The sequence below is a fragment of the Oryx dammah genome, unplaced genomic scaffold, assembly GCF_014754425.2.
Source record: "Oryx dammah isolate SB20612 unplaced genomic scaffold, SCBI_Odam_1.1 HiC_scaffold_12, whole genome shotgun sequence".
NCBI classification, from domain to species: Eukaryota; Metazoa; Chordata; class Mammalia; order Artiodactyla; family Bovidae; genus Oryx; species Oryx dammah.
In genome coordinates, this window is record NW_024070196.1 from 62,978,946 (window position 1) to 63,001,930 (window position 22,985).

The following is a 22,985-nucleotide window of genomic DNA, read 5'->3' on the forward strand; positions in this document are numbered from 1 at the left end:
ACTGGAAACCTCCTACACAAGCCCCACCTTCAGGACAAACCGTAAAAAGGGGACAGAATAAAAGCCCAGGAGATCAGTGGGTGAGTATCAGCTTGCTGATGCCCTCTTGTGTCCAAGCCAAGCAAAGGTCACTGGGCTCCCAAGTTCTAATGACCCGAACCACTGAGTTTTGAGAACTGAGATAACTGAGTCAATGACCCTTTCCCCTTCCTAGTTCAATATGAACACCAGGGTTCAACTTAATGACATGATCTATCCCAAAGGAGCTTAAAAGAGGAAAATGGACTTTGCCTAAGATCCTGACAGCCCTCCCTTCTTTGATGCCCCTGGGGAATGTGCTGAAAAGAGCAGGCTGGGGTAAGCGGGTGACTCTCCCAGGGACATCTGAGGCGGGCGGTGGGGATTCTGTCACTCTCAGGAGACACTAGCTTCCACCACCCAGACGCCCTGTCGTGCTGGCCACATCAGAGTGGGTATGACAGGTGGCAGGATGAAGGAGTCTGACAGGAGAGGTACATCCAGGCCCAAAGAAGAAAGTGCTGGAGAATTGAGTTCCTACAACACAATCGGGCTTTCTCTCCCTTGAGTTGAAGCAGAGGCTGAACACTCTGGTGGCCCGTGGATTGAGTTGAGTGGGCAGAAAGGTCCTCGGAAGACTGCCGGCCTTCCAGATGGTTTACAAAAACTGACTAGTTCACAACACAAGGATCTGTGGGCTTCAAAACCCTAAAATTTGAGTCTTCTCTTAAAAAGTCAGAGCATTAAGGAGCCCGGATCTCCACAAAGCAACACGCAGGCGGCCTCTTTCAGGGGCGCGTGTTCTCTACCTGCCGACCCTTTCCTGTGCCCCAACACTGAGGCTGGCTGTCAGCTGTCATTCATCCAGGCACTCGTGGGGTCGGTCCAAGGGCTGGGCTCCAAGAAAAACAGGAAAGAGCAGGGGAAGGGGATAATATTTCTATCTGTTTAGCAGGCAAACAAAATGTCCCTGCAGCAAGACACTGTCAGCCAGCGTGACTCGTCCCTGTGACTGGCAGGGCCCCTAGGGGGACTTATATTTCTTATCTCTACTTTTGAGACTGTCAAAATCGTCTGTTTACCACACACTGTCTCTCCCCAGCAGACGTCAGTGTCCATCACCAGTGGTCAGAAAACTCAAACAAGCTCTCTAGGAGGGACAAACAAGGCACAAACGGCCTGAGGCAGGAATGCAAACAGGTGGGGAGGAAGGGCGGCCGCGGATGCCTGGTGCTGGCAGCTGGCAATGTGGCCCTGTGCTGACCTGGGGTGGCATGACTGTCCTGCTGTCCTGCAGAACATGCTGACGAGGAACTGTGGCTGGAGTGCAGCGGGATGGAAGTCCAAAGAGCAAGCGTGGGCAAACCAACAGGCTGAGCCGCTCCTGGGAGCGGGGACACGGGGCTCAGTCACCACACGCGCACACACGCGCAGCAGCACAGATGGGCAGGCTGTGCACTGCACAACCCAGGGGAGCGGCTGGCAGGTGCAACACAGACACTGCAGGTGCCTGCATTCAGGATGATCACGTTCCAGGGTCTTGTTCCAACAAAACATACGAGGACAACTTCCTGACATAGGGAGGTGAGTCTTCCGAGGGCAGGCACCTATGTTTAAGTCACATCAAGTTGCTGTGTGGTGGGAACCCTGGACGCTAGGTCTGGCGAAGGTGGGCCACTTCACGTGGACCTCCTAAGTTTATGTCCACAAAGAACTTGGGGTCCTGTGATGGATGGGTTTCCCAGGACCGCTCAGTAACTTAATGCCCAGCACTCCAGCTTCCACACTCATGGCTGGGTGTTGGGACAGACTGCCTGCTGGGACAATGGAGTCAGCACAGACCTGAGCCTGTCTGTCCTCGCTGTAGAGGTGAGGCTGTTCTCACTTCCTGGGGGAAAGGGAGGGAACTGCTGTGCAGGCGGTCTCCAGCACTGAGGGCATGTCTAATTAAGCAGTCTTCAGGCTATCTGGCAGGACAAATGGGCGTCTCCTGCTCCCAGAGCCCCGGCTTCAGGGTCATCAGGTCAAGCAGTGGTCAGAGCCATTCAGGGGTCATCCACTGGAAACAGAAGCCCCACAGCTGAGCACACTCATCGACAAGCTCCTTACCTCCAGCATCCGGGACCGGCGGATGGTGATGTGGGTGACGTGCGGGGAGGCCGAGCTGGTTTCCACAAGCCCCAGTGTCTCCTTCTCCTTGGTCACCATGCTTCGGAACAGGAGAACTCTCTGAAATGAGCAAAGGTGAGACCAGAAACGGGGTCAACAGTGGAGGATCCCAGAAAACACACTGTGCAAAATGAACGAAATTTAAGCGTCAGAGAGGCCCCCAGAATGGGACACTTTGATGTGCACTAAGGGAGGGAAGTGCCTTTTGAGAAGAGTGAACATTCCTCTACTTGCTCCTGGGGATTATAGCGATAGGATTCAAGGGAGAAAGGGTCCCGAAGGAGTGGTCTGGCTGCAGCCAGCGCCTGGCTAAGAATAGTCTGAGCGAAAATCATTCTCCATGTTCAGTCAATAATTCACCATAAAAATCCAACGGCAGCACGAATTACAGAGGCTGCTTTATATAACTGTGCCTGCTCTAGAGGAAATCAATAGCGTGAATTTTAAAAAAACATTTCACAGAATTTTTTTCACTGGCAGAAAAAATTTTCAATGATCCTACTGTACAAAAGCCTCTGACATTTCTATCCGCCTCCTCTGTGTTCTCAAGCATGCTGCAGTCCTAGAGTAATATTTCTCAAGCATCATTTATTTATTTACTTTTTAAAATTAGTTTACTTTTTATTGAAGGATAACTGCTTTACAGAATTTTGTTTTCTGTCAAACCTCAACATGAGTCAGCCATGAAAGTGAAGTCGCTCAGTCGTGTCCAACTTTTTGCGATCCCATGGACTGTAGCCCACCAGGCTCCTCCAACCATTGGATTCTCCAGGCAAGAGTACTGGAGTGGGTTGCCATTTCCTTCTCCATCAAGCATCATTTAAAAAAGACCCTCTTGGGAGAATGTATACATGGATAGGTATGGCTAAGTCCCTTTGCTGTCCACCTGAAACTCTCACAATGTGGTCAGTCAGCTAAATTCCAACAGAAAATAAAAAGTTAAAAAAATTAAAAATAAATAAAAAGAAGCCTCTTGCATTCTCAAGATTCTGACAGGCTCCCTTAGGAGCACATAACCTTTGACCCCACCCTATAATAGCACACTCAAATCATGTCAGCAGAATGTCTAAATAACTGCTCCAACCATAGCTGTTTATTTTGAAAAATGGAAATCTCCCCAAAGTCAAGAGCATTGTTAAATACAAACATTGTAAGAACAACATTAGTGGTAATAATCGATAACTAGACACGAGGGGAGGCTGACACGCTTCACTTGATCATTCTGTGAGCTCTCGGAAGTAAGTAAGTACGGCTGTGACAAAAAAAGGAGTGGCCAAAACCACCTCCTGGGAAGGGGGGCTGCTCTCCACCCCCAGGCTTCAGGGCCCTCTGGCTCCCTGACCACCTCATCCTCGTCCACGAATGCAGTGAGGAGCTGTGCGTGTCGTCCATGTGCTGAGTTCACCTCCAGCCCTCCACCGGAGCTCTTCTAGCCCCAGACCCCCACGTCCGCTGGCACTGAGGAGTCGCAGACCCGTCCCCTGCTCTCTGATCCCCCAGCCCCGCCCTCGTCTGTACCCCACTTCTGAGAACAGCTCCCTCTCACCCAAGCCAGAAGCCTGAGCATCCTCTGAATTCCTCCACTCCTTCCCCCCAAATGTCATCATTCTACAGGGCCTCCTTCAAAATCTCTTGACATCCTTGTCTTTCTATTCCCAGGGCCCCAGCCTGAGTCCAGGCCAGGCTACCATGACATCTGCCTCTTGCCAGTCCTCCACACTACAGCCAGAAGGAAGCTTCCTAAGCAGACTGACCAGGTGCCTCCAGAGCTAAAAACTCTCCAATGGCTGTTAACAAAATCCAAACTGCTGCTCTTGGTTCCCCAGACTCTTCCTGCTCCAGCTCCTACAGACCTCCTTGGCTCCAGCTCTGGACTCCACCTGGCCCTCCCCTGGCACTGAAGTCTCCCTTGCCCTGGGCCTGTGAGCGCTGTCCACTTCTGCCCGTGGAGTGCCGTCCTGAGCCCCTGCCCTGGGCTCCTGCAGCGTCCACACCACAAGACCAGAAAAGCCAGTTCACACTGCACCCCCAACACTTGGCATGGTGCCTGGCACAGAGTGAACGCCCACTGGCACCTGCGTTGACTGAACGATTGCTCTTATCCACGTCTGATCACTGCTGGGACGAAAATGGACAGTCGGGACCCAGGGTGGTGTGAGGAGCCCAGCTTCGAGGGCAACTTACATTTTTGTGAGGAATGACGTGTGGCATGTACTGCAGGATCAGCTGGGCCCGCTTTCTGTCCTTGTCAAGTTCCTGGAAGAGCACGCTGGGCTTGAGATCCCTGCAGAGCAAAGACACGGGTTTGGGATAAAGAGCATGAATACCATCCTCCAGACAGGTTGGCCAGCTACGGCCGATGGGCCAAATCCAGCCTGCTGCCCACTTTTTATAAATCAAGCTTTCACGGAACGTGGTCATGCCCAGGCTTCAGGTACTCTCTCCAGCTGCTTCTGCACTACGATGGCAGCGTTCAGTAGGGGCAACAGACACTGGTGTGCAAAGCCTAAATTACCTACTGTGTGGCCCTTTACAGAAAAGTCTAACAGTGGCACAACTTGCAGAATTATGTGAGAGCTGATCTGCTTGATTAAAAAAAGAAAAAAGGCAGACACGATCTTACTTTTAGTTGTTGCAAGGGGATTTCCTCTACCCCACCCCCTAACAAACCCAGCTGTGGGTATTTTTATTCCACTAATCCTGCCGGGAAAAAACCGCCCTTTAATGATCACAACCTGTTGCTTAGTTTGGCTGAAAAGAACCCGTTTCTTTCCAGTTTGCATTTGAAGTACCTGGTAAACGTGATCTGGCTCTGTGGCCACGAATGAGCTCTCATCACGCTGAGTGTAACTGGGTCCTAACAGAAGTGACTGGGCGGTGGCCTGTCCTGACAGGTACTTTACAGGGACACATGCAGATCAAAGGACAGGATAAAGATGAAGGACCAAGTTTTCTTGGCCCTAAAACATGATGTGCTCAGCATTCAGGCGACCAGTGTAATGGAGGGACCCTGGCCTCTGCAACCTGCCTCCCTCACGAACCCGGCACTCACTTTCGCAGCCAGTGGTCCTCGGGCGTGAAGCGCCGCCGGCTGTCCCGCTCGTACAGCACCATCAGCCACCCGTGGACGGACTGGAACAGCTCCAAGGTCTCGCCCTTGGCGTTCTCTGTGGGGTGAATAATGGGGAGAGCCACGGTCTGGGAGCTGCTCAGGACTGGAGTGGGTAGGAGGACAGCTGTGTCTCCTTCCATCATCCTTGAGTCCCAGCAAGGACGTCATTTCCCTCAAGCTGAATGTGACATGGAACCGAGAGGATTTAAGAGGCTCCGTGGGTACACTCTAATCAACTGTGGGACCTAGGGATCGCTCAGACACAGTCACGCGTGCTGTTACCCACTTGGATGCCATCTAAAGGATCTGTAGGAGTTCAGTGCTAAACAACTGGAACTGTCTCAGGAGGTACACTCTACCTTAAGTGTGAGCAGGCGCATGTTTTACCTTCGTGGAGATCAATTCAAAGAATCAAAAGGAGATTCAGGGCAAAATTAATCATGAATAATGGTGGCGCAGTGGTAAGGAATCTGCCTGCAATGCAGCAGACGTGGGTTCAATCCCTCGGTTGGGAAGATCCTCTGGAGAAGAGAATGGCTACCCACTCCAGTATTCTTGTCTGGGACGGAGGAGCCTGGCAGGCTACAGTCTATGGGGGTCACAAAGAGCTGGACACAACTTGGTGACTAAACAACAACAATAATCCTACATAAACCCTGAAGGCTTCCTGGCAGACTAAGACTTCCACAACCACACTACTATGTTAAGGGATCACAGAGACTGGAGGAAAAAAAACTTCTAATTACCTGAATGGAGGTGCATTTTTCTAATTAACTCTGATGGACAAGGCTAAGAATCAATTGATGTTCTAGACTCTGGACTCCCTGGGTGTAGCGTAAAGTAAAAGAGGGCTGACATCTTTACCTTACCTACGATTCCATCCCAGATCATCTTAAACACAAAGGAGTTCAGAAAAGAGGAGATGGTGACCAGCTCTTCCAGTTTGAATGAAATCTGTTCTTCATAAACTTCAATGTCATCGAGGATCCTACATCAGACAGAAAGTTACTCACAGTCCCCCACTGAAAAAGGAGAGATCTATAGCTTGCATTGGACAAAACAATGTTAAGAAATAAGCTCTAACTTGTCAATAAACTTTACAGATAAGATGATCTGTGGGAGAGGGGGTTGGGGGTAGAGACGAAGCAAGAGTGGCCGTGAGTTGATAACTACTGAAGCTGGTGACTGATATGGTACGTGAAGGTTCATACTGTTCTTTCTACTTTCGATTGATTTGAAATTGTCTGTAGTAGAAAGTTGAAAAGATACAACTGAGAAAGGAAAGGTACAACACGCTCTACTCTACACTTTCCGTGTTCCTAAGGACCTGATTGTGACACCTGAGCACGACTCATGTTTGAATTGCCAAGGAATCCTGACGACGAGCCTGTGTCTACAGGTGGAAGTAGCAGACTCTTACCCTGCGTCTGTGGCAGACACTAGGGGCACTTAGTAGGTACCTGGTAAGTATCTGAAGGTGAACGAATAAATGTTTGAAAGACCATATGAATAAATGAACCATGTGATGCAGTTCTAGCTAAAAAAGTCCCGTGAGTTGCTCTATTCTCACTTTACGGTTTGGCTCACTCCTGGGTCACCCTTGGCCTGGCAATTAAGGGTGTCTCTCTGGCAGCTGCAAACCCCTGCTCTCGCCACTAACTACTCTCTGAGCCCTTCCTACATGACTCTTACCCAATCTGCCACCTACGTGTCCCTAATATCCATCTGCCAACGCCTCCTAGACCTGTGTGCAACTGCCTGAGGTCTGTTCCATCTTACAATTCTTTACTAATCTTTTGTGGAAAAAGTGAAGTTTTAAAAAAATACGAAATACTCAAGTAGACACATATGCTTAAAGAAAAGGAAGTGCAAGGGCCTCACATCTGTTAGTCCCCTGTCGTGCCAGGCACTGTACTAACTCCTTGACATCCCTTGTCTCATTCACTCCCTGTCAGATTGGGAATCCTGTTTTCCATTCTACTGTTGAGGAACCTGAGGCTCAGAGAGGTTGAGCAGCTTGCCCAGGGTCAGCTTGACAAGAACCGCCAGCATATCCTGACCTCTTCCTGTGCCAGACTATGCTGAACACTGATCTCCCCTGCCTTGCCACACAGCCAAGAGGTGCTACGAATTCCCAACTAGAGCTCAGGAAACTGAGGCCCAGAGAGGCAGAGGCCGTTCCTCCCTGGCCCAGGGTGTCTCAGCCAGTGGCTGGGTCACCTTCTGCACCCTGGCTCTGGAATTTTTCCGGGTAACTACTTAGCCCAGTGACTAAGTAGCCAAGGTGTGGCCTGAACCCAGCTCCAGGGGACCCCAAAGCCCACGTCGAGCGGTAGTGGCCCGGCTCTCCTGTAGAGGATGGGAGCTAACAAATGCTGACTATCTGCTACAAGCCCCCCACTCTGTTAACCGTCTCGTCTGCTCCTTCTAACGACGGGTCCGAGTGCTCGAGGTAATCCCATTAGCAATGGCTTCCTTGCTGACACTGTAATTGGGTCTCTCCACTCCACACTCGGGGAAAGGAACTCAGCCCCACAACGGTCAACCTACGTGATGAGGTGCCGGGAACAGTCACAGAACAGCATCAGCATGGCCAGAAGCTGCTTAGACTCCTCCGTGTCATTGTTGAGGCACTCCAAGAAGAGCTTCAGCCCTCCATGGGGCCCCAGCTCACAGATAAACGCCCAGAGTTTGGGCAGCAGGTCATCGAGGTAAGTGAGACCTGAAAAAGGAGACAGAAACCGAAGCGTCAGGTGGGGCTCCACCTGGTCCCTTATTTCTCCTCCCCTCCAGGAAAGCAAAAATGCCATTACAAAGAAAAGCATCGTGAGAACAATGTTGCCCATGAGAACAATGATAAGAGCAGTTAACAGTCAATGGGTGCTTAGTTACTATGTATCAGATACCATTCTGAATACTCAGGCACTACTTCCTTTTACCTTGTGAAACCCCATATTGCCCTTTTATAAGGCAGGAAACTGAAGCCCAGAGAGATTGAGTAATTGGCCCCAAATCACACAGCCAGTAAGTGTCAGACCAAAGAATAGAACCCAGATCTACCTGACTCAAAGTTTATGTTTTTCTTTTTTTTATTTAAGATTTTTTGATGTAGACCATTTGAAAAGTATTGAATTTATTACAACACTGCTTCCATTTCATGTTTTGGGTTTTGGGCCATGAGGCACTTGGGATCTTAGCTGCCCAACCAGAACTGAGCCCAGAGCCCCTGCATTGGAAGGTGAAGTCTTAACCAATGGAACACCAGGGAAGTCCCCTCAGTGTTTATGTTTTATTTCAGGGATTAGCAATTTTTGTGTGGAAAAGGCCAGAGAATATTTTTAGATTTTTAGTCTGGACCAGTCTCCGTCAAAACTACTCAATGCTACTATCACAGCACAGAAGCAGCCACAGACAATAGGTAAATAAACAGATGTAGCTGTGTTCCAACAAAACTTTACTTACAAAAGCCAAGTGGTGAGCTGATTTGGCCCGTGGGCCATAGTTTGCTGATCCCTGTTTTAAAATATCTTGTAGGCTTATCCACATTGAGCAGAGCTTTCTCTCATCCACTTCTATTATTCTATCTCTTAGAAATGGGAAAGCAGTGCATAACCATTGCAGAGATACTCTGAAGCATTATAAAAAAATTCACCGTAGGCGAAAGAATGAAACTAAACTACTATCTTACACCGTGCACAAAAATAAACTCAAAATGGATTAAAGAATTGAATATAAGATCTGAAACCATGAAAGTTCTAGAAGAAATCATATAAGTTGCTTGACAAGGATCTCGGAAAAAACAAAGCCAATGAAAATAAAAATTAGCAGGTGGAACTAGAGCAAACTAAAAAGCTTCTACACAGCAAAAGAATCGTCCACAAAATGAAAAGGCAATCTACAGGATGGAAGAAAATACTTGTAATCATATACCTGATCAGGGGTTAATATCCAAATTATATGAAGAACTCATGAAACGCACCAAAAAAACCCCCAAGCCACCTGCTTAAAAACCGGTCAGAGGATCTGAGTACAGTTTTCCAGAAAAGACATACAAATAGGCACATGTAAAGGTGCTCAACATTACTCCTCATCAGGGAAATGCAGATCAAAACCACAGTAAGGTATCACCTCACACCTGACAACATGGCTATCATCAAAAAGACAAGAAATAACTAGTGCTGGTGAGGATGTGCACCGCTGGGGGGAACGTAAATTGGTGCAGCCATCATGGAAATCAGTATGGAGATTCCTCAAAAAAAAAAAGAAAATAGAATTACCATATGATTCCAACAATCCTACTTCTGCATGTTCATTCACTGGAAGGAAACAAAAACACTAATTCATGCATCCCCTTGTTCACAGGATCATTGTTTACAATAGCCAAGATAAGGACACAACCTAAGTGTCCATCAGTGTGTACACACACACACACACAGGAATACTATTCAGTCATAAAAAAAGGACAGTTATCTTGCCACCTGTAACAAGGATGGACCCTGAGGACATTATACCATACGATCTCATTTATATGTGAAAACCAAACAACAAAGGAACAAACCCAAGCTCACAGACAAAGAGAATAGACGAGTGGCTGCTGGGGAAGGGGGCGGGCGGTGGAGGGGAAGGAAAGCAAACTGGGTGAAGAGGATCAAAACCAACAAATTTCCCTGGTGGTCCAGTGGCTAGGACTCGGTGCCCCCAGTGCAGGGGCCCTGGGTTCGATCCCTCGTCGGGGAACTAGATCCCACAGGTCACAGCTAAAGATCTTGCATGCCACAACTAAGGCCTGGCACAGCCAAATAAGTAAATAAAACATATTTTTAAAGAAGGACATACTCCAAGTTATAAAATAAATAAACCATGGGGATGTAAAGTACAGCATAGGGACCACAGTTAACAATACATATACTGCATTTTTGAAAGCTGCCAAGAGGGTGGATCTTAAAAGTCCTTATCACAGGGGAAAACAAAAAAAAGAAAAAAAATTTTTTAACAATGTATGGTGACAAATGTTAACTAGCCTTACTGTGTGGATCATTTCGCAATGTGTACAAATACCAAACCATTATGCTGTGCACTTGAAACTAAGATAATGCTACATGTCAACTATTAAAACTCCGTTCAAAAAAAAGAGAAAGAAACAGGGTAAGTAGTTAACACTGCGGAGATGACAGGTATACTTCCACAGGGCAAACATACTCATTTACAGCGTGATATACCAATTCAGTGGGGCTGCCTCCTGAGCAGCTTGGACAGAAACAGGGACGCCGTGGTCTGGAAGCCGTGTCAGAGGGGCAGCACGTGGCTCCAGGACCAACACACGTACGTGAGGGGCACAAATGGAGGCATCCTGTAGACTGTGAGCAGGAAAACTGCAGTGTTTTTAAACCACGATGTTATTTTCTATCATTCGTGTATAGTGTTGTGTCCAGCCAAACTGATAGAATGAATACTACACAGACTTTAGTTTATCTTTTTTTTTTTTTTTTAAATTAGCCATGTGGCACAACTTGTGGGATTCTTAGTTTCTCATCCAGGGACTGGACCTGGTTCCCGGCAATGAAAGCGTTGAGTTCTAACCACTGGACTGCCAGGGAATTCCCTAAAATCATGTATTTTCTGCTTGCCCAGGAAACTTCCTTTTGGATGCTCTTACTGGGACAATGGGGTATGTTTACTCTGGTTATCTTAAAAAATTGGACACAGGCTACCACCTCAAAATCTGACTCAGTATGCTTCCCAGACCCTCCCACTGGGTGCTGGGATGCCAGTTCATCTGTGCCCCACTCCTCTGTACTCAGGGAAGCGGCCCTCAGCCCCAGGCCTTTCAGCCGCCCCTCTGCTCAACCCCCGAACAGCACATTCGCACGCTGGCCTGGCATCTCCACCGTGGGTCCAGCAGGCACCCTACACTCAACTCTAGATGCCCCATGATCTCACCTCACTTCCCCAGATCCAATCTACCCGTGAGACCTGTCGATTCCACCTCTAAAACACATCATAATCTTCCCACTTTTATCTCCACTGGCCCAGTGATTCTCAACCAGGAATGATTTTGCCCCACAAGGGGCACTGGACAACGTTGGGAGACACGTATGGTTGTCATGAGTGCAGGAGAGGGGCTACTGGAATCTGTAGGTAAGGAGTCAGGGGCAGCTGGTCCTACCATGGAAAGGAACACCTCCATAACACAGAACTGTCTGGCCCCAAATGTCAGCAGTGCTGAGGCTGAAGAACACTGCTCTGGTCCAAGTCAACAATGTCTCTCATCCCTCTGACTGTCACTGCGCCCTTCATTATAGCAAATGTATTCACTTCTTGCTTATTATTGTCTTCACACTACTAGACTGCAACACTCTTGGGACACAGATCTTGGCTGTCTCATTCCCTCTTGTGTCTTCAATGCCCGACACTCACAGGCTCTGTAAATATCTGAAGATGAGTAAGTGATGACAGAAGATGAGATGGCTGGATGGCATCACCGACTCAATGGACATGAGTCTCAGCAAACTCTGGGAAACAGTGAAGGACAGGGAAGCCTGTCCATGGGGTCACGAAGAGTCAGACACGACTGAGCGACTGAACAACAATGCAAGTTAAGAGTGAAAGACGAAGCAGCAGCAATTTGATTCAAAAAGATGTAAAAAGCAACAGAGAAGCTCTTGACCCTTTATGCAGTCAGCAGCTTCAAGGCTTACATTTTGTTCTCACAATACCAACCATACTAACAATTCTTGCGCTGCAACTTCCAAGCCCTGATGCCCAATTCTCTGCTCACAGTGGAGACTTTCTTCCCTGCTCAGCTAAAAAGGAAAATGTCAGGCATATCCATGAAATGAGGTCTCCTGCAGCCAATAAAAATGAGAGTTTAACAACAAGGACCTACGGTAGAGCACAGGGAACTCTGCTCAACGTTAAGTGGCAGCCTGGATGGGAGGGGAGTCTGGGGAGAATAGATACGTGTATATGTACGGCTGAGTCCCTTTTGTTGTCCTCCTGAAGCTAACACAACATTATTAATTGGCTATACCCCAATACAAAATTAAAAGTTAAAAAAAAAATGAGGTTTTAAAGAATTCTGAGATGACAAAATGCTTATAATGTGATTAACAGAAAGGGGAAAAAACTATACATTTCAATCTAAATACATATATATGTAACACACTCAGGATCAAATGGTTACCTATAGACTGTGGGATTAAGAGTGGTTTAAATTTTCTTTTCTCTGCTTCTTGACTTTTCTAGTTTTCTATTCATAAAAAAAAATTAACTTTTTTAGAAAGCCAGTTGTACTTCATAATGAATATAAAAGCCAGGTCTCAGGAACAAACTAGGAGTGCTAGGCCTGGGATGAACTCGAGCTGTAAGTGAGCTGGACCAATCTCTAAGAAGAACAGCAAAGACACCCTTCTTCAACGTGATTTCTGAGTCAAGGAAGCCAGGAAGAGAATCAGCATCTCGGAGAACTGGTCTGGCAGACGGGAGCGAGGGCAAAGGCCGCCCTGGGACCCCGGACCTGTGAGGACCTGCAGCCGGATCTGGGTGAGAGTCGCCAGCGAGGTCTGGTAGAGGACGCAGATCCTGCAGACCTTCTGCGCCTCCGCGGAGTCCACACGCTTGCCCCCAACAGGCCTCAGGATGTTGCGGACTGACGCTGACTTCTGAAACGCTCGCTTCAGGAGAGCTGCCGGCAAGAGTAGGGGGAACATGTGAGCAGGAGCTCAGCCATCTGCCCAACGCCTCCCCAGAAAAGGGAAGGGCATTTCAATAGAGCTCCAAACTTCCAGCTGGAGCCAGACAGGGAGGCTCTCCTGTGATCTGAATCCTCTCTTTGGGGTAAATCAGAAAAGCAGTGACAACAGGTTTTCAGAGAGAATGCAGAGACCTCTTCAGAATAGGAGGAGACTCTTCAGAACAAGCAGAACATATCAGTTCAGTCTGTGGATTCCTTTACTATAACCACTTAACTTTAGAACCCACAAAGGTAAAATGGAGGATTCTACTGGGGGAAGGGGGGAGAAGTGTGGGGCCTGGCTGATTCCCAACGTGCTGTGCTTTCAGAGGCAAGGAGCAGCATCAGCTTCAAGTACGCATATTCAGTTTGGGGTTGCACTCGTTTACACCTTCCCATTTATATCCTGCTGAAGTTACAAGCCCACGCTCACTGATGGCTACAACATGGAGCTCTGCAATACGCTGGATGGCAGGAAAAAAGCCACACTGAACCTCACAATCTGCCAGAGGCAGGTAAGTCCTCCCAATTATGTGCCAGAAGCACTGCCTTCGTTTTATTGGCATGGGCTACAAGAAACCTTTCCATGGAACCCGCCTCCATGGATCCTGCAAGGGGGATGCTGAGGTGGCAGCCTGCCCAGTGACCACTGTCCCTATATTAGGAATTCCACAGGGGAGGTTATCTTTTATGACTAGGAACTCAGAAAAGCTCTACCTCCCTTAAGAAGGAAGTCCTCCTCCTTCTTTCTACTAATGAGAAGTAAGAAAAGGTCCATAAATTCCTTCTCATTTCTGGCTATTAGAAATTCAAAGCCAAAGAAACCTCCAGCCGAATGGAAGCTCAGAGATGAGTGCAGCTGCCATCATGGACCATCTGTGGATGTTCTGGACACTCAACCTTGATTTTGTTCACAGTTATAGTCCCTAGCCCTTGTTTTCTCTCCCTGAGGATTTTCTGTCACTGTTCTGCTAGACTTAAGCCATCTCAAATCTTCAAGAGAGAGGGCAGAGGTCATGTGACAGAGGGGACGGGCACCCAGGGCCATTGAGGAGCTGGACATTGGGGCAGGTGGAGCCACTCACTCTTCACGGGCAGCACGTTCTGCGGGGAGGCTGGCGGCACGTGGGCCGGCTCCTGGTTCTCCAGCAGCTTCTTGCTCAGGATGTCACTGAAGAAGACCCGGATGAGAGGCACCCCCCACAGGAACTGCAGCTGCTTGGTGATCAACGGCATGGACTCGTTGAGGCTGGGCGAGAGCAGGAGCACGGGCGTGTCAGCCCCACCTGACAGAAGGCCACCTGGAGGGGTGGCTGGGCACTGCCCCTTGGCACGGCAGATAGGGCCCTAAGAAAGATGTGGGATCCCCAAGCGGCTGCCGAGGCCCAGGTGCAGAGGCACCGAGCTCCTCCTCGGTTCGTGCTCCACCCAGGCTTCCTTTGCTGGGGTAGCCCCATGGCTCTCCCCAGGCCCCACCCGTCCCAGTCGCCTCCCAGCCACCCTCGACCTGTTCGCGCGTCATCCTGATTCCATCCTGTTCACCACCCCGTTGACGAAAGCTGCCTAATGCCTAGTGTGCCGTCGACTTCATAGCTGGCCCACCGATCTTGACGAGAGGCGGGGGCAGTGGTGGGAGGGAGGCAGGAGGAGGAGGAGACGAGACAGGACAGGCATGGCTCTGCCTCCAGGACTCACCCGTAGTCCACGGACTGGGAGAACCAGCCGAGGACGGGGTGCCAGTGGGTCAGGTTGGACTTCTTCTGGGACACGTACTTCTGACAGTAGCAGAGCATCTGGGTGAGCAGACTCACGAAGCCGTCCGTCTCCTCCTCTAACACCCTGGGGCTGAGGGAGCCCAGGTGCAGGAGGTTGCCTGCAAAGACAGAAGGCGGAGTGCGATGGGCCGGGGCCGACATGCTTCCTCGCCTCCCGGCCCTGCTCCGTGCCCTGGGCCCAGGCACCCATGTCCATGGGTAGGAATAAAGTCCCCGGAGAGGGTCCTGTGGCGCTGGGGCTGCAGCACAGGTCAAGGCTCAGAAACAGGCCGATCCAGCCTCCAGTCCAGGCTGTGCTGCAGGCAAGCTGGCCGACCCTCAAACCACCCCTCGAGTCTGCTTCCTCCTCTGCAACATTGCAACAAGGATCCCCTATCTTGATGTGAGGGTTATTTGAATTAACAGGCAAAAGGCCAGATTTTTAAGTGAGTATAACACTTCATTATACTAGTATTCTAAAATCAAGGGTCAACACAAGGAATGATCTCCTGAAGAAAATCTGAAAGTCCTGGAAAACCATTGTTATTCCGTGCTCACTGAAGTTACTTCATGTCTTACTCTTACCACTGACTCCTTTAAAATGTAGCCCCAAGAACCTTTTCATATTTCCTCTAACCTTTTTTCCCCCCTCTAGTTTCTAATTCCTCTATTTCCTCTAATTAGGCAAACAGAATTCTGTACCTCTGCTGTTTTAAACCCTCCTATCCACAAACCCTTTCCTCATCTAAATAAAAATGTCATAAAGTAAATGCTACAGACTCCATTCCGGTCTAAGCCCCACCCATCTGTGATCTCTGCTCTGCTGAGCTGAGAATTCTCCAGGAACTCACACGTTTCCATTTTTCCCTTGGCTGCCAGGAAACAAAAGGGCTGAAATGTAACATTCACTTACAGTCACTCAGCTAGTCTGCCAGGCTGATATATTCTCCATGTGACTTTCAATTTTATGTGTCTACTCTAACTATTTACCTTTTACTGTAAGCACTTCCAGTTTGTACTAAAAACAGCTCGTGGCCTCCAGAATGGTGGAAAGCAAAACACCTGGGCTTTTCCCAACGCCCGGGACACCATCAAATTCCGACCATGGGTACTCACCCATGAGACAAAGCGTACGGCATCCTTCCAAGCTTTCACACACGTCACGGCATCGATCTTCATCTCTTAAAAATGCGATGAATTTACGGAGCATGTCATGAGATTCTAAAACAGTGAGGCGCTGCAAACAATCGCAGACTATTAAAGCGGAGGCTGACAGGAGGAATTTCCCACCAGAGCATGAACCCCATCACCTGCAGACCACCCCCTGGCTGCCAAACATGTTCTCCATCACCAGGGAGAAAACAAAGATGAGACCCCTTTTCTTTGGGCTTCCAGCATGAGTATGTCTACGGTGGCTACTGATTTTGGAGAAACATCAAGAAAAGAGGCTAAAATTTCTATTCTAAGGACAAAGGCAAAAGTGGGATTGGGGGAGTGCAGAGCCCACTGACCTCGGGGGTCATGGTGCTGAGATGAGTCACAAGGGCGGGCACGGACACGATGTGGATGAGGAACGGCCGGATCAGATTGTCTGAAAATTGTGCGGCAAGCACAGGGCTAGACACAGACAGATCACCTCACTCAGGAGGACTATACTGCGAACCTGGAACAAAAGAACAATCCCACCAACACCCCCAAATCCCTTGAAGGTATGCTTCACAGGACTTCAAGGAAGACTGGACGCAAAATGGGCCCATCCTCTGGGGGAAGGGTTGAACCAGTGATGGCTTATCATGTAGCTATGAAAAATCAATTCACTGAAGTTTTACTGACATAAGAGAATCCTCAGGCTTTAATTAACTTAAAAAAAGCAGGATAAGGAACTATATACATGGGACAGCAGGGGTAGTAGTGACAGGAAAGGAAGCAGAGAGGGTCTCCTGGGCTGCCAGCGCTGTGATGCTGACACGGGTGTGTTTGCTGCGTGCTAAGTCAGCAACAGGGCTTCCCAGGTGGCTCAGGGGCAAAGAACTCGTCTGCCATCGCAGGAGAGGTCAGTTCGATCCCTGGGTCAGGAAGATTCCCTGGAGAAGGAAATGGCATCCTACTCCAGTTATTCCTGCCTGGGAAATCCCATGGACAGAGGAGCCTGGCTGGTTACAATCTGTGAGGTCACAAAGAGTTGGATACGACTTAGTGACTGAGTGTGCACACAATTTTAATGAGAATAAATAAAAGTATTGATTCTATGCAAAGATGGCAATTTTAGATACAGTGGTTTAAATAAACTACGTCACTAATCTCCCCTTTATTTGGACTTTTTACATAGAGTTCTCATCAGATAGAGCAGCCTTATCCAACCAAACCTCCTGTGATGATGGAAATGTTCCTTAGCTGTGCTGTCAATATGGGTTTCACTAGTCACCTGTGGTCTCTGAGTCACATGAAATGTGGCTAATGAAATCAAGGAACTGAATTCTTAATTGCATTTAATTTTAATAAGTTTCCATTTGAAACAGTCCCATGTGGCTAGTTAAGTGGTAAACACAGTCTAGACCAGGTTGGCAAACTGTTGCCCGCAGGTCAAAATCTGCCCACTGCTGATTTTTGTACTATAGTTTCCTGGGAACATGCAGCCATCCCCGTCTGTGGCTGCCTGGCTACAGTGGTAGAGCAGCTGTGACAGAAGATTTGAAAACACTCGCTAGCTGGCCTTCTTCAGAAGGAGTTTGCAGGAGAAGGGGCCTTCAGAAGCACACCAGCCCCTCAGCTGCAGCACCCTACTTACCGCATCGCTAGGGAAAAGGCGGCTGTTAAAGTGCCTTTGGACAGACAAGGCCGGGGTCTCGCCAGGCCATGGGTTAGCAGGATCTGAAAAGAACATCGTAACTGGTCAGGGGGTGATGCCAACTTTATATTCACGTGTACGTAGAAAAGGTACAACGAGTGCTTCAGATTAAAAAAAAAACTGTATTAGGATGTTTCTAAAAAAATAAAAGAAAAGTAATGGGTATGGAGGTCCGATTTGTCCCACTCTAAGTATTACTTTTAAGTTTTTAAGAATAATAGCTAAAAAAAAAAAAATTCACAGCTGAGAGGAAGAATACCAGATTTAAGATCTCAATTATTTTAGAAGCAGTTTGGAGTTAGGGTGTGAAGCAGAAGCTGCCACTGAGAGGAGCTGTGGAGAATCCACCCTGGGCCGCCATGGCGCTTTGCAGGGCTACCGTGAGGAGAAAAGGAAGCCCAACTAGACGAGAGCCCACCGCAGCCCCAGGTGGAAGGATGGACTCAATCCATGACATTTTTCAAACTGCGGAATTCCAAAGTACTTTTAAACACTGATGAGACAGATTTCTGACAATTCCCTGGATGTGCAAACTGGCCTGATAACATGCCGGGTGGACCGAAGGCTGCTGGAGGAGGTGGAACGAGAAAGACAGTTCCAGACGCTGACCAAGGAGGAGCCTGACAGGGTGCGTCCTGAGGCCTCCTGCCTGAGCTTAAGCTTCAAGTGACTGGACTGTCCTTATAACTAAAAGGTAAACACAAGAAAGGGGTCCCAGCTGTTGTCCTCTTTTTACACAAACCATGAAGGCGGGGTAGGGCAGAGAGGGCGCTGGGCCGTAAGCCCTTTCTGCAGAAAGTGCTGCTCTGAGGAGGGTGGCAGATGTGCCAAAACCAGAGCTAAAACCCAAGTTCAGGTACTGGAGAATGAAGCCACACATCAGAGCAAGAAGCGACAGACCTGCAGAGCAGGGTAGAACCCACGCTGGTTGAGATGGCCCATTATGTTTGCACAAATGTGGTTCATGGCTGGTCGAAGACTCTCACCTAAACAAAGGAAAAAAGGCTGAGAAAGAAAAAACAAAAAACCTAGGACTGTCATGTGAACTGTTTATGTGCCCAGGCCCCAGGCCATAAGGAAACCAGAGCTCCTCTGGCTTGCCTTCCTGCTCCCCTTGGGCCTGGTATCAGAAGAGATGCGGTATTTCCAAGGTTCTCTCTCTCCTGCAAGGCCTGGATCAAGGGTCACTTCTTAAGAGACGGGTGCTATCCGTTCCCAGAAGCATCGTCCTCGGCCTCCAAGCTCCTGCAGCACCTTTCTACATCCCTCCGATGGCCTGGCACTTTGTACCCACTGCAGCGACCTCTGCTTCCCACTGGGACACAAGGTCCCTGGCAGGGCCCAGAACATGAGTTTTAAATGCCTGCTCCCCCATCCCTCCCCACCCAGAGTCCAGGATAAGGCCCCAAAGAATCCCTCTTTCCTGGCCTGCAGCCTTGGCACACGCAGTTTCCTCTGCTTCACAGTTCTGTCTGTCCTCTGCGCACCCTACCTCTCCCTCCAGCTCTCAGCTCAGACACCGCTTCGTCAGGAAAGCCTGAGCCCCACACAAGGCAGGGCCTCTTACCCCACTGCACCTCGCTTCTCCTGGGCTCCTCCTTCCAAGTGCCACCTGGCACACTGGTGTCGTGACCTGTACATACGTCACTCATACAGTCACACATATTCATATAAAAAAATATATATATACACGTTGTTGTTCAGTCATTAAGTCTCGTCTGACTCTTATGACCTCATGGACTGTAGTCCACAGGGCTCCTCTGTCCTTGGGATTCTCCAGGCAAGAATACTGGAGTGGGTTGCCACTCTCTTCTCCGACCCAGGGATCAAACTCACATCTCCTGCACTGCCAGGCGGATTCTCTACCACTGAGCCACCAGGGAAGCCCCGTACTCTCTCCAACATCTGTTTCCTCTTGGCCCCCACACTCAAGTCTGGTGAGGAGGGGCAGGCGCACAGAGTTCAGCCCTACAGCCCCTGGAGGACAGTGACCTTTCCCGCATCTCTGGTGCCTCCTCAGCACCTCACACAGAGTAGGCTATGATGGATGGATGAACAACATGAACGTATGAGAGATGTGAGGCTGAGTTCAGGATTCAGGGGAGGAGGCAGTTTTATGGGCAAAATGGAATTATTTTATGAGCTTTTAGTTTTTTTAGGCTGCGCTGTGCAGAATGCAGGATCTTAGTTCTCCCCTGAGAACCCACGCCCCCTGCATTGGAAGCATGGAGTCTTAACCATTGGACCACCAGGAAGTCCCTAAGATAGAATTATTTGCTGCGAACATCCTCCATGTGAAGTGAGGAGGCTTAAGTGAATATGATTGCCTGGAGGCTGCGGTGCTCTGGGCGCTGTAACAAGTGAGCTCAGAGGGACTGTGCCTTCTTTCAATACTGAGCGTGTTCTAGACACCCTGGGGCAGCAGGATGAGACACGCCAAGGGCATCTCCATGCGTGTGGTTCCAGGCCCTTCCCTGAGGCTCATGGCGGCAAAAACACTTCTTGAAAATGTCCCCCAGACTCTATGGAAATGTGACTTGGGGAAGACTTTGAAGTGAGTCTCACCGACCTTTTCCCCGGAGAATTTTCCACGTTGAAGTGTCCGTGAAGGTGACAAGCATCGTGAGGTACAGGGTGATGAGTTTGGAGTCTTGTAAAATTTCCGGCTAGAAACAACAGAGTAAGATTGAGACATGCGCCGCTCTCCAGCCCAGGGCAGCAAAGCAATCCATTTACAACTTTTCTGACTAAGCTTTTATTCTTTTTCTCTTGAGGAGTCACCACTTCAGGAGTTAAATGATGGGGATTTTGGCACATGAGGGCTTGACCACAGAACCTGAAAGACTCTTGAGACTGGTGAACTGAGAATCTTAGAAAACAAGATGACCAGTGCTGGCCTGCTTATATGTACACATTTAGTATTTAACACATGTGTGCATGCACACTGCAGCCACAGAGAAGAAATGAATTGAACAGAACAAGGACAGTGAGCTCAGACTTCTGGCTTTACCACTTACTAGCTGTGTGACCTTGGGCAAGTTTTTTAACCTCTCTGTACTTCCTCCCCTGTTGACTAGAGACAGTAACGCTGCTTCTTTCAATGGGTTGTTATGAGACATAAATGGATTAATGTATATAAAGCACCAAGAACAGTGCCTGGCACACAGATCACACTAGGTAATACTCGCTATTCCTATAATGATGACTATAATTTATGCTTTCTCCTGGGTCAAGGCCGAGAGAGCCATTCTCGAGCGCCTTGAGAGAGATGTCTGGGAATGGATCACCGGGGGCTCTGGCAACATTTGCTCCATAACTCAGTCACCAGCGGAATCTGTGCCAAGCCTCTGCCTCTGAAACGTCTAGCCTCCACACGAGCGAAGTGGAAACGGCCGCTGTTGGCACACACACACCCTGCCTACCTTCCTAAAGCACATGGGAGGGCACTGGGCCAGGTGGGGTGAGGGTGGCACCCCATCTGTCTTGCCACCGTGCCCAGTGCAGGGTTGAGGCCAGGATCCCACTGGACCTTTACGAGTCCTTCCAGATCTGTGAACTGGTGTGTGGAGGGGAGCCCTCCCTTTTCCCTTCGGTCAGGATACAGTAAGGACGTAAGGCCCAGAACTGCTGGCCACCGTGATTACAGCAGGAGAGGCTGAGAGGATTCCCAAAGGGAGCACAGAGGAGATAAGTTAAGAGATGGCAACCCCACCAGCCCCTGGCTCCAGTCATCTCCAGCTGCCTGTTACAGAAAGACTCTACAACGGAACGTCCTCTTCCTTCCTTAGCCTGTGTGTATTACCGGCTGCACTCACGTTGGGTGTCTGCACTTGTCACAAGGGGCCTGACTCATATAATAATGTCAACTCTAAAGTACCCACTACATCAAAAGGACAGAAGGGAAAACAACAGATTCCTGGCATCAAGACTGTGGTGAGACCAAGTCAATATTCAAAACATTGGGCATGAAAAAGGCGCTCAGGCTGATAACAGCATCCAACTCACTCTCTCCGGGGACAGGGCCCCAGTAATCCATCACTAGACTCCACTGGGAGATCATACAGATAGTAACATCTATGAGCGAGTCACGAGGACCCTGAAAGCACACCCTACAGCCCGCACGTGGGAAGGACAGGTTTACAGTCTTGTTTTTATTTTTTACCTTGAGCTGCTCAAGAAACTCACAGCAATACCACAGGATGTCTTTAATCTGTTTAATCCACAGGAGAGTGAGATCCTTGGAAAGAGCCAGGGACACGTACCACACCTGCAAGCATGAAAAAAAGAGGTTACATGGATCAAACAACATATATTCCAGACACTGGAATGGGATCAAACAGCCAGGTCTAGAGTCAGATGAGGCGGGGGATGAATGGATAAATAAGTAGGATTTCTCTTGGGCTTCCCTGGTGGCTCAACAGTAAAGAATCCACCTGCCAGTACAGGAGACACGGGTTCAATTGCTGGGTTGGAAGATGCCCTGGAGAAGGCAACGGCAACCCACTCTAGTATTCTTGCCTGGGAAATCCCATGGATGGAAGAGCCTGGCGGACTACAGTCCATAGGGTCGCAAAAGAGTCAGACTCGACTGAGGGACTAAACAACAGGACTCATTTTAACACTAAACTCAAAGGTAAAACAGCCTGGTAAGGGGATTTGCCATCCTGAGTAAGAGGCAAGGGCTGAACACAGCTTCTTGGATAATGCAGAGACTGAGGAAATTAGCTGCACTTTGTTAATATTTCTGATCCATTACTTATTTGCGTGTGGATGTGAACATATACCCTGGAGGAGGGCATGGCCACCCACTCCAGGACTCTTGCTTGGAGAATCCCATGGACAGAGGAGCCTGGAGGGCTACAGTCCATAGGATTGCAGTCAAACATGACCGAAGCAACTTAGCACACGCGCACACCCACGTGAACATAAGCAGACTTATATACAACAGTCAGAACATTCAAGGGCACTTTCAGAGCCAAGCAGGCTGGCTTGCGGGGTCGTAGGAGACTTTTTGGCACCCCCCCACCAACCCCACTCACCTTGGGTTCGTTCTCAGCTTCCATGCTGCTCAGGACACAGCGACACAACTTCTCAAATCTCTGCAGAGAGGCACAGTGGGGGTTATACATTCCCGATGAACAGAGACATCAGGAGGCCTCACTTGTTCCCCTGGTATGGCATGCCAAATGACTCACATGGGGACCCTATTTAATTCCAACTGGCAGATGTGGAGACCGAGGATATCAGAAAGACTGAGGAAAGGCTCTCCAACAGGTGGCCCGCAGGCAGGAGGAGCCCTGGGTGTGTTCTAGAGTGGGGGTCCTTTTGGAAAACAAGATTAGCCTGGCAAAC

At 49.0% G+C, this 22,985-nt stretch overlaps 1 protein-coding gene across 5 annotated transcripts in view; it reads right to left on the reverse strand.

The window, feature by feature from the left end:
* The window catches only part of UBE3B (ubiquitin protein ligase E3B), a 47,191-nt gene that overhangs the window by 16,470 nt on the left and 7,736 nt on the right, over positions 1–22,985 (reverse strand). For all 5 annotated transcript variants that reach the window (XM_040250924.1, XM_040250921.1, XM_040250923.1 and 2 more), the window contains exons 5-19: positions 22,673–22,732; positions 21,796–21,900; positions 20,203–20,299; positions 18,534–18,619; positions 17,574–17,656; positions 16,297–16,402; positions 15,902–16,022; positions 14,727–14,904; positions 14,117–14,280; positions 12,816–12,983; positions 7,850–8,021; positions 6,169–6,287; positions 5,240–5,354; positions 4,372–4,471; positions 2,128–2,247 (exon numbers count right to left, since the gene is read on the reverse strand). In XM_040250924.1, the coding sequence (XP_040106858.1) occupies positions 2,128–2,247; positions 4,372–4,471; positions 5,240–5,354; positions 6,169–6,287; positions 7,850–8,021; positions 12,816–12,983; positions 14,117–14,280; positions 14,727–14,904; positions 15,902–16,022; positions 16,297–16,402; positions 17,574–17,656; positions 18,534–18,619; positions 20,203–20,299; positions 21,796–21,900; positions 22,673–22,732 (1,794 nt within the window). The remainder of the gene's footprint in view (positions 1–2,127; positions 2,248–4,371; positions 4,472–5,239; positions 5,355–6,168; positions 6,288–7,849; positions 8,022–12,815; positions 12,984–14,116; positions 14,281–14,726; positions 14,905–15,901; positions 16,023–16,296; positions 16,403–17,573; positions 17,657–18,533; positions 18,620–20,202; positions 20,300–21,795; positions 21,901–22,672; positions 22,733–22,985) is intronic.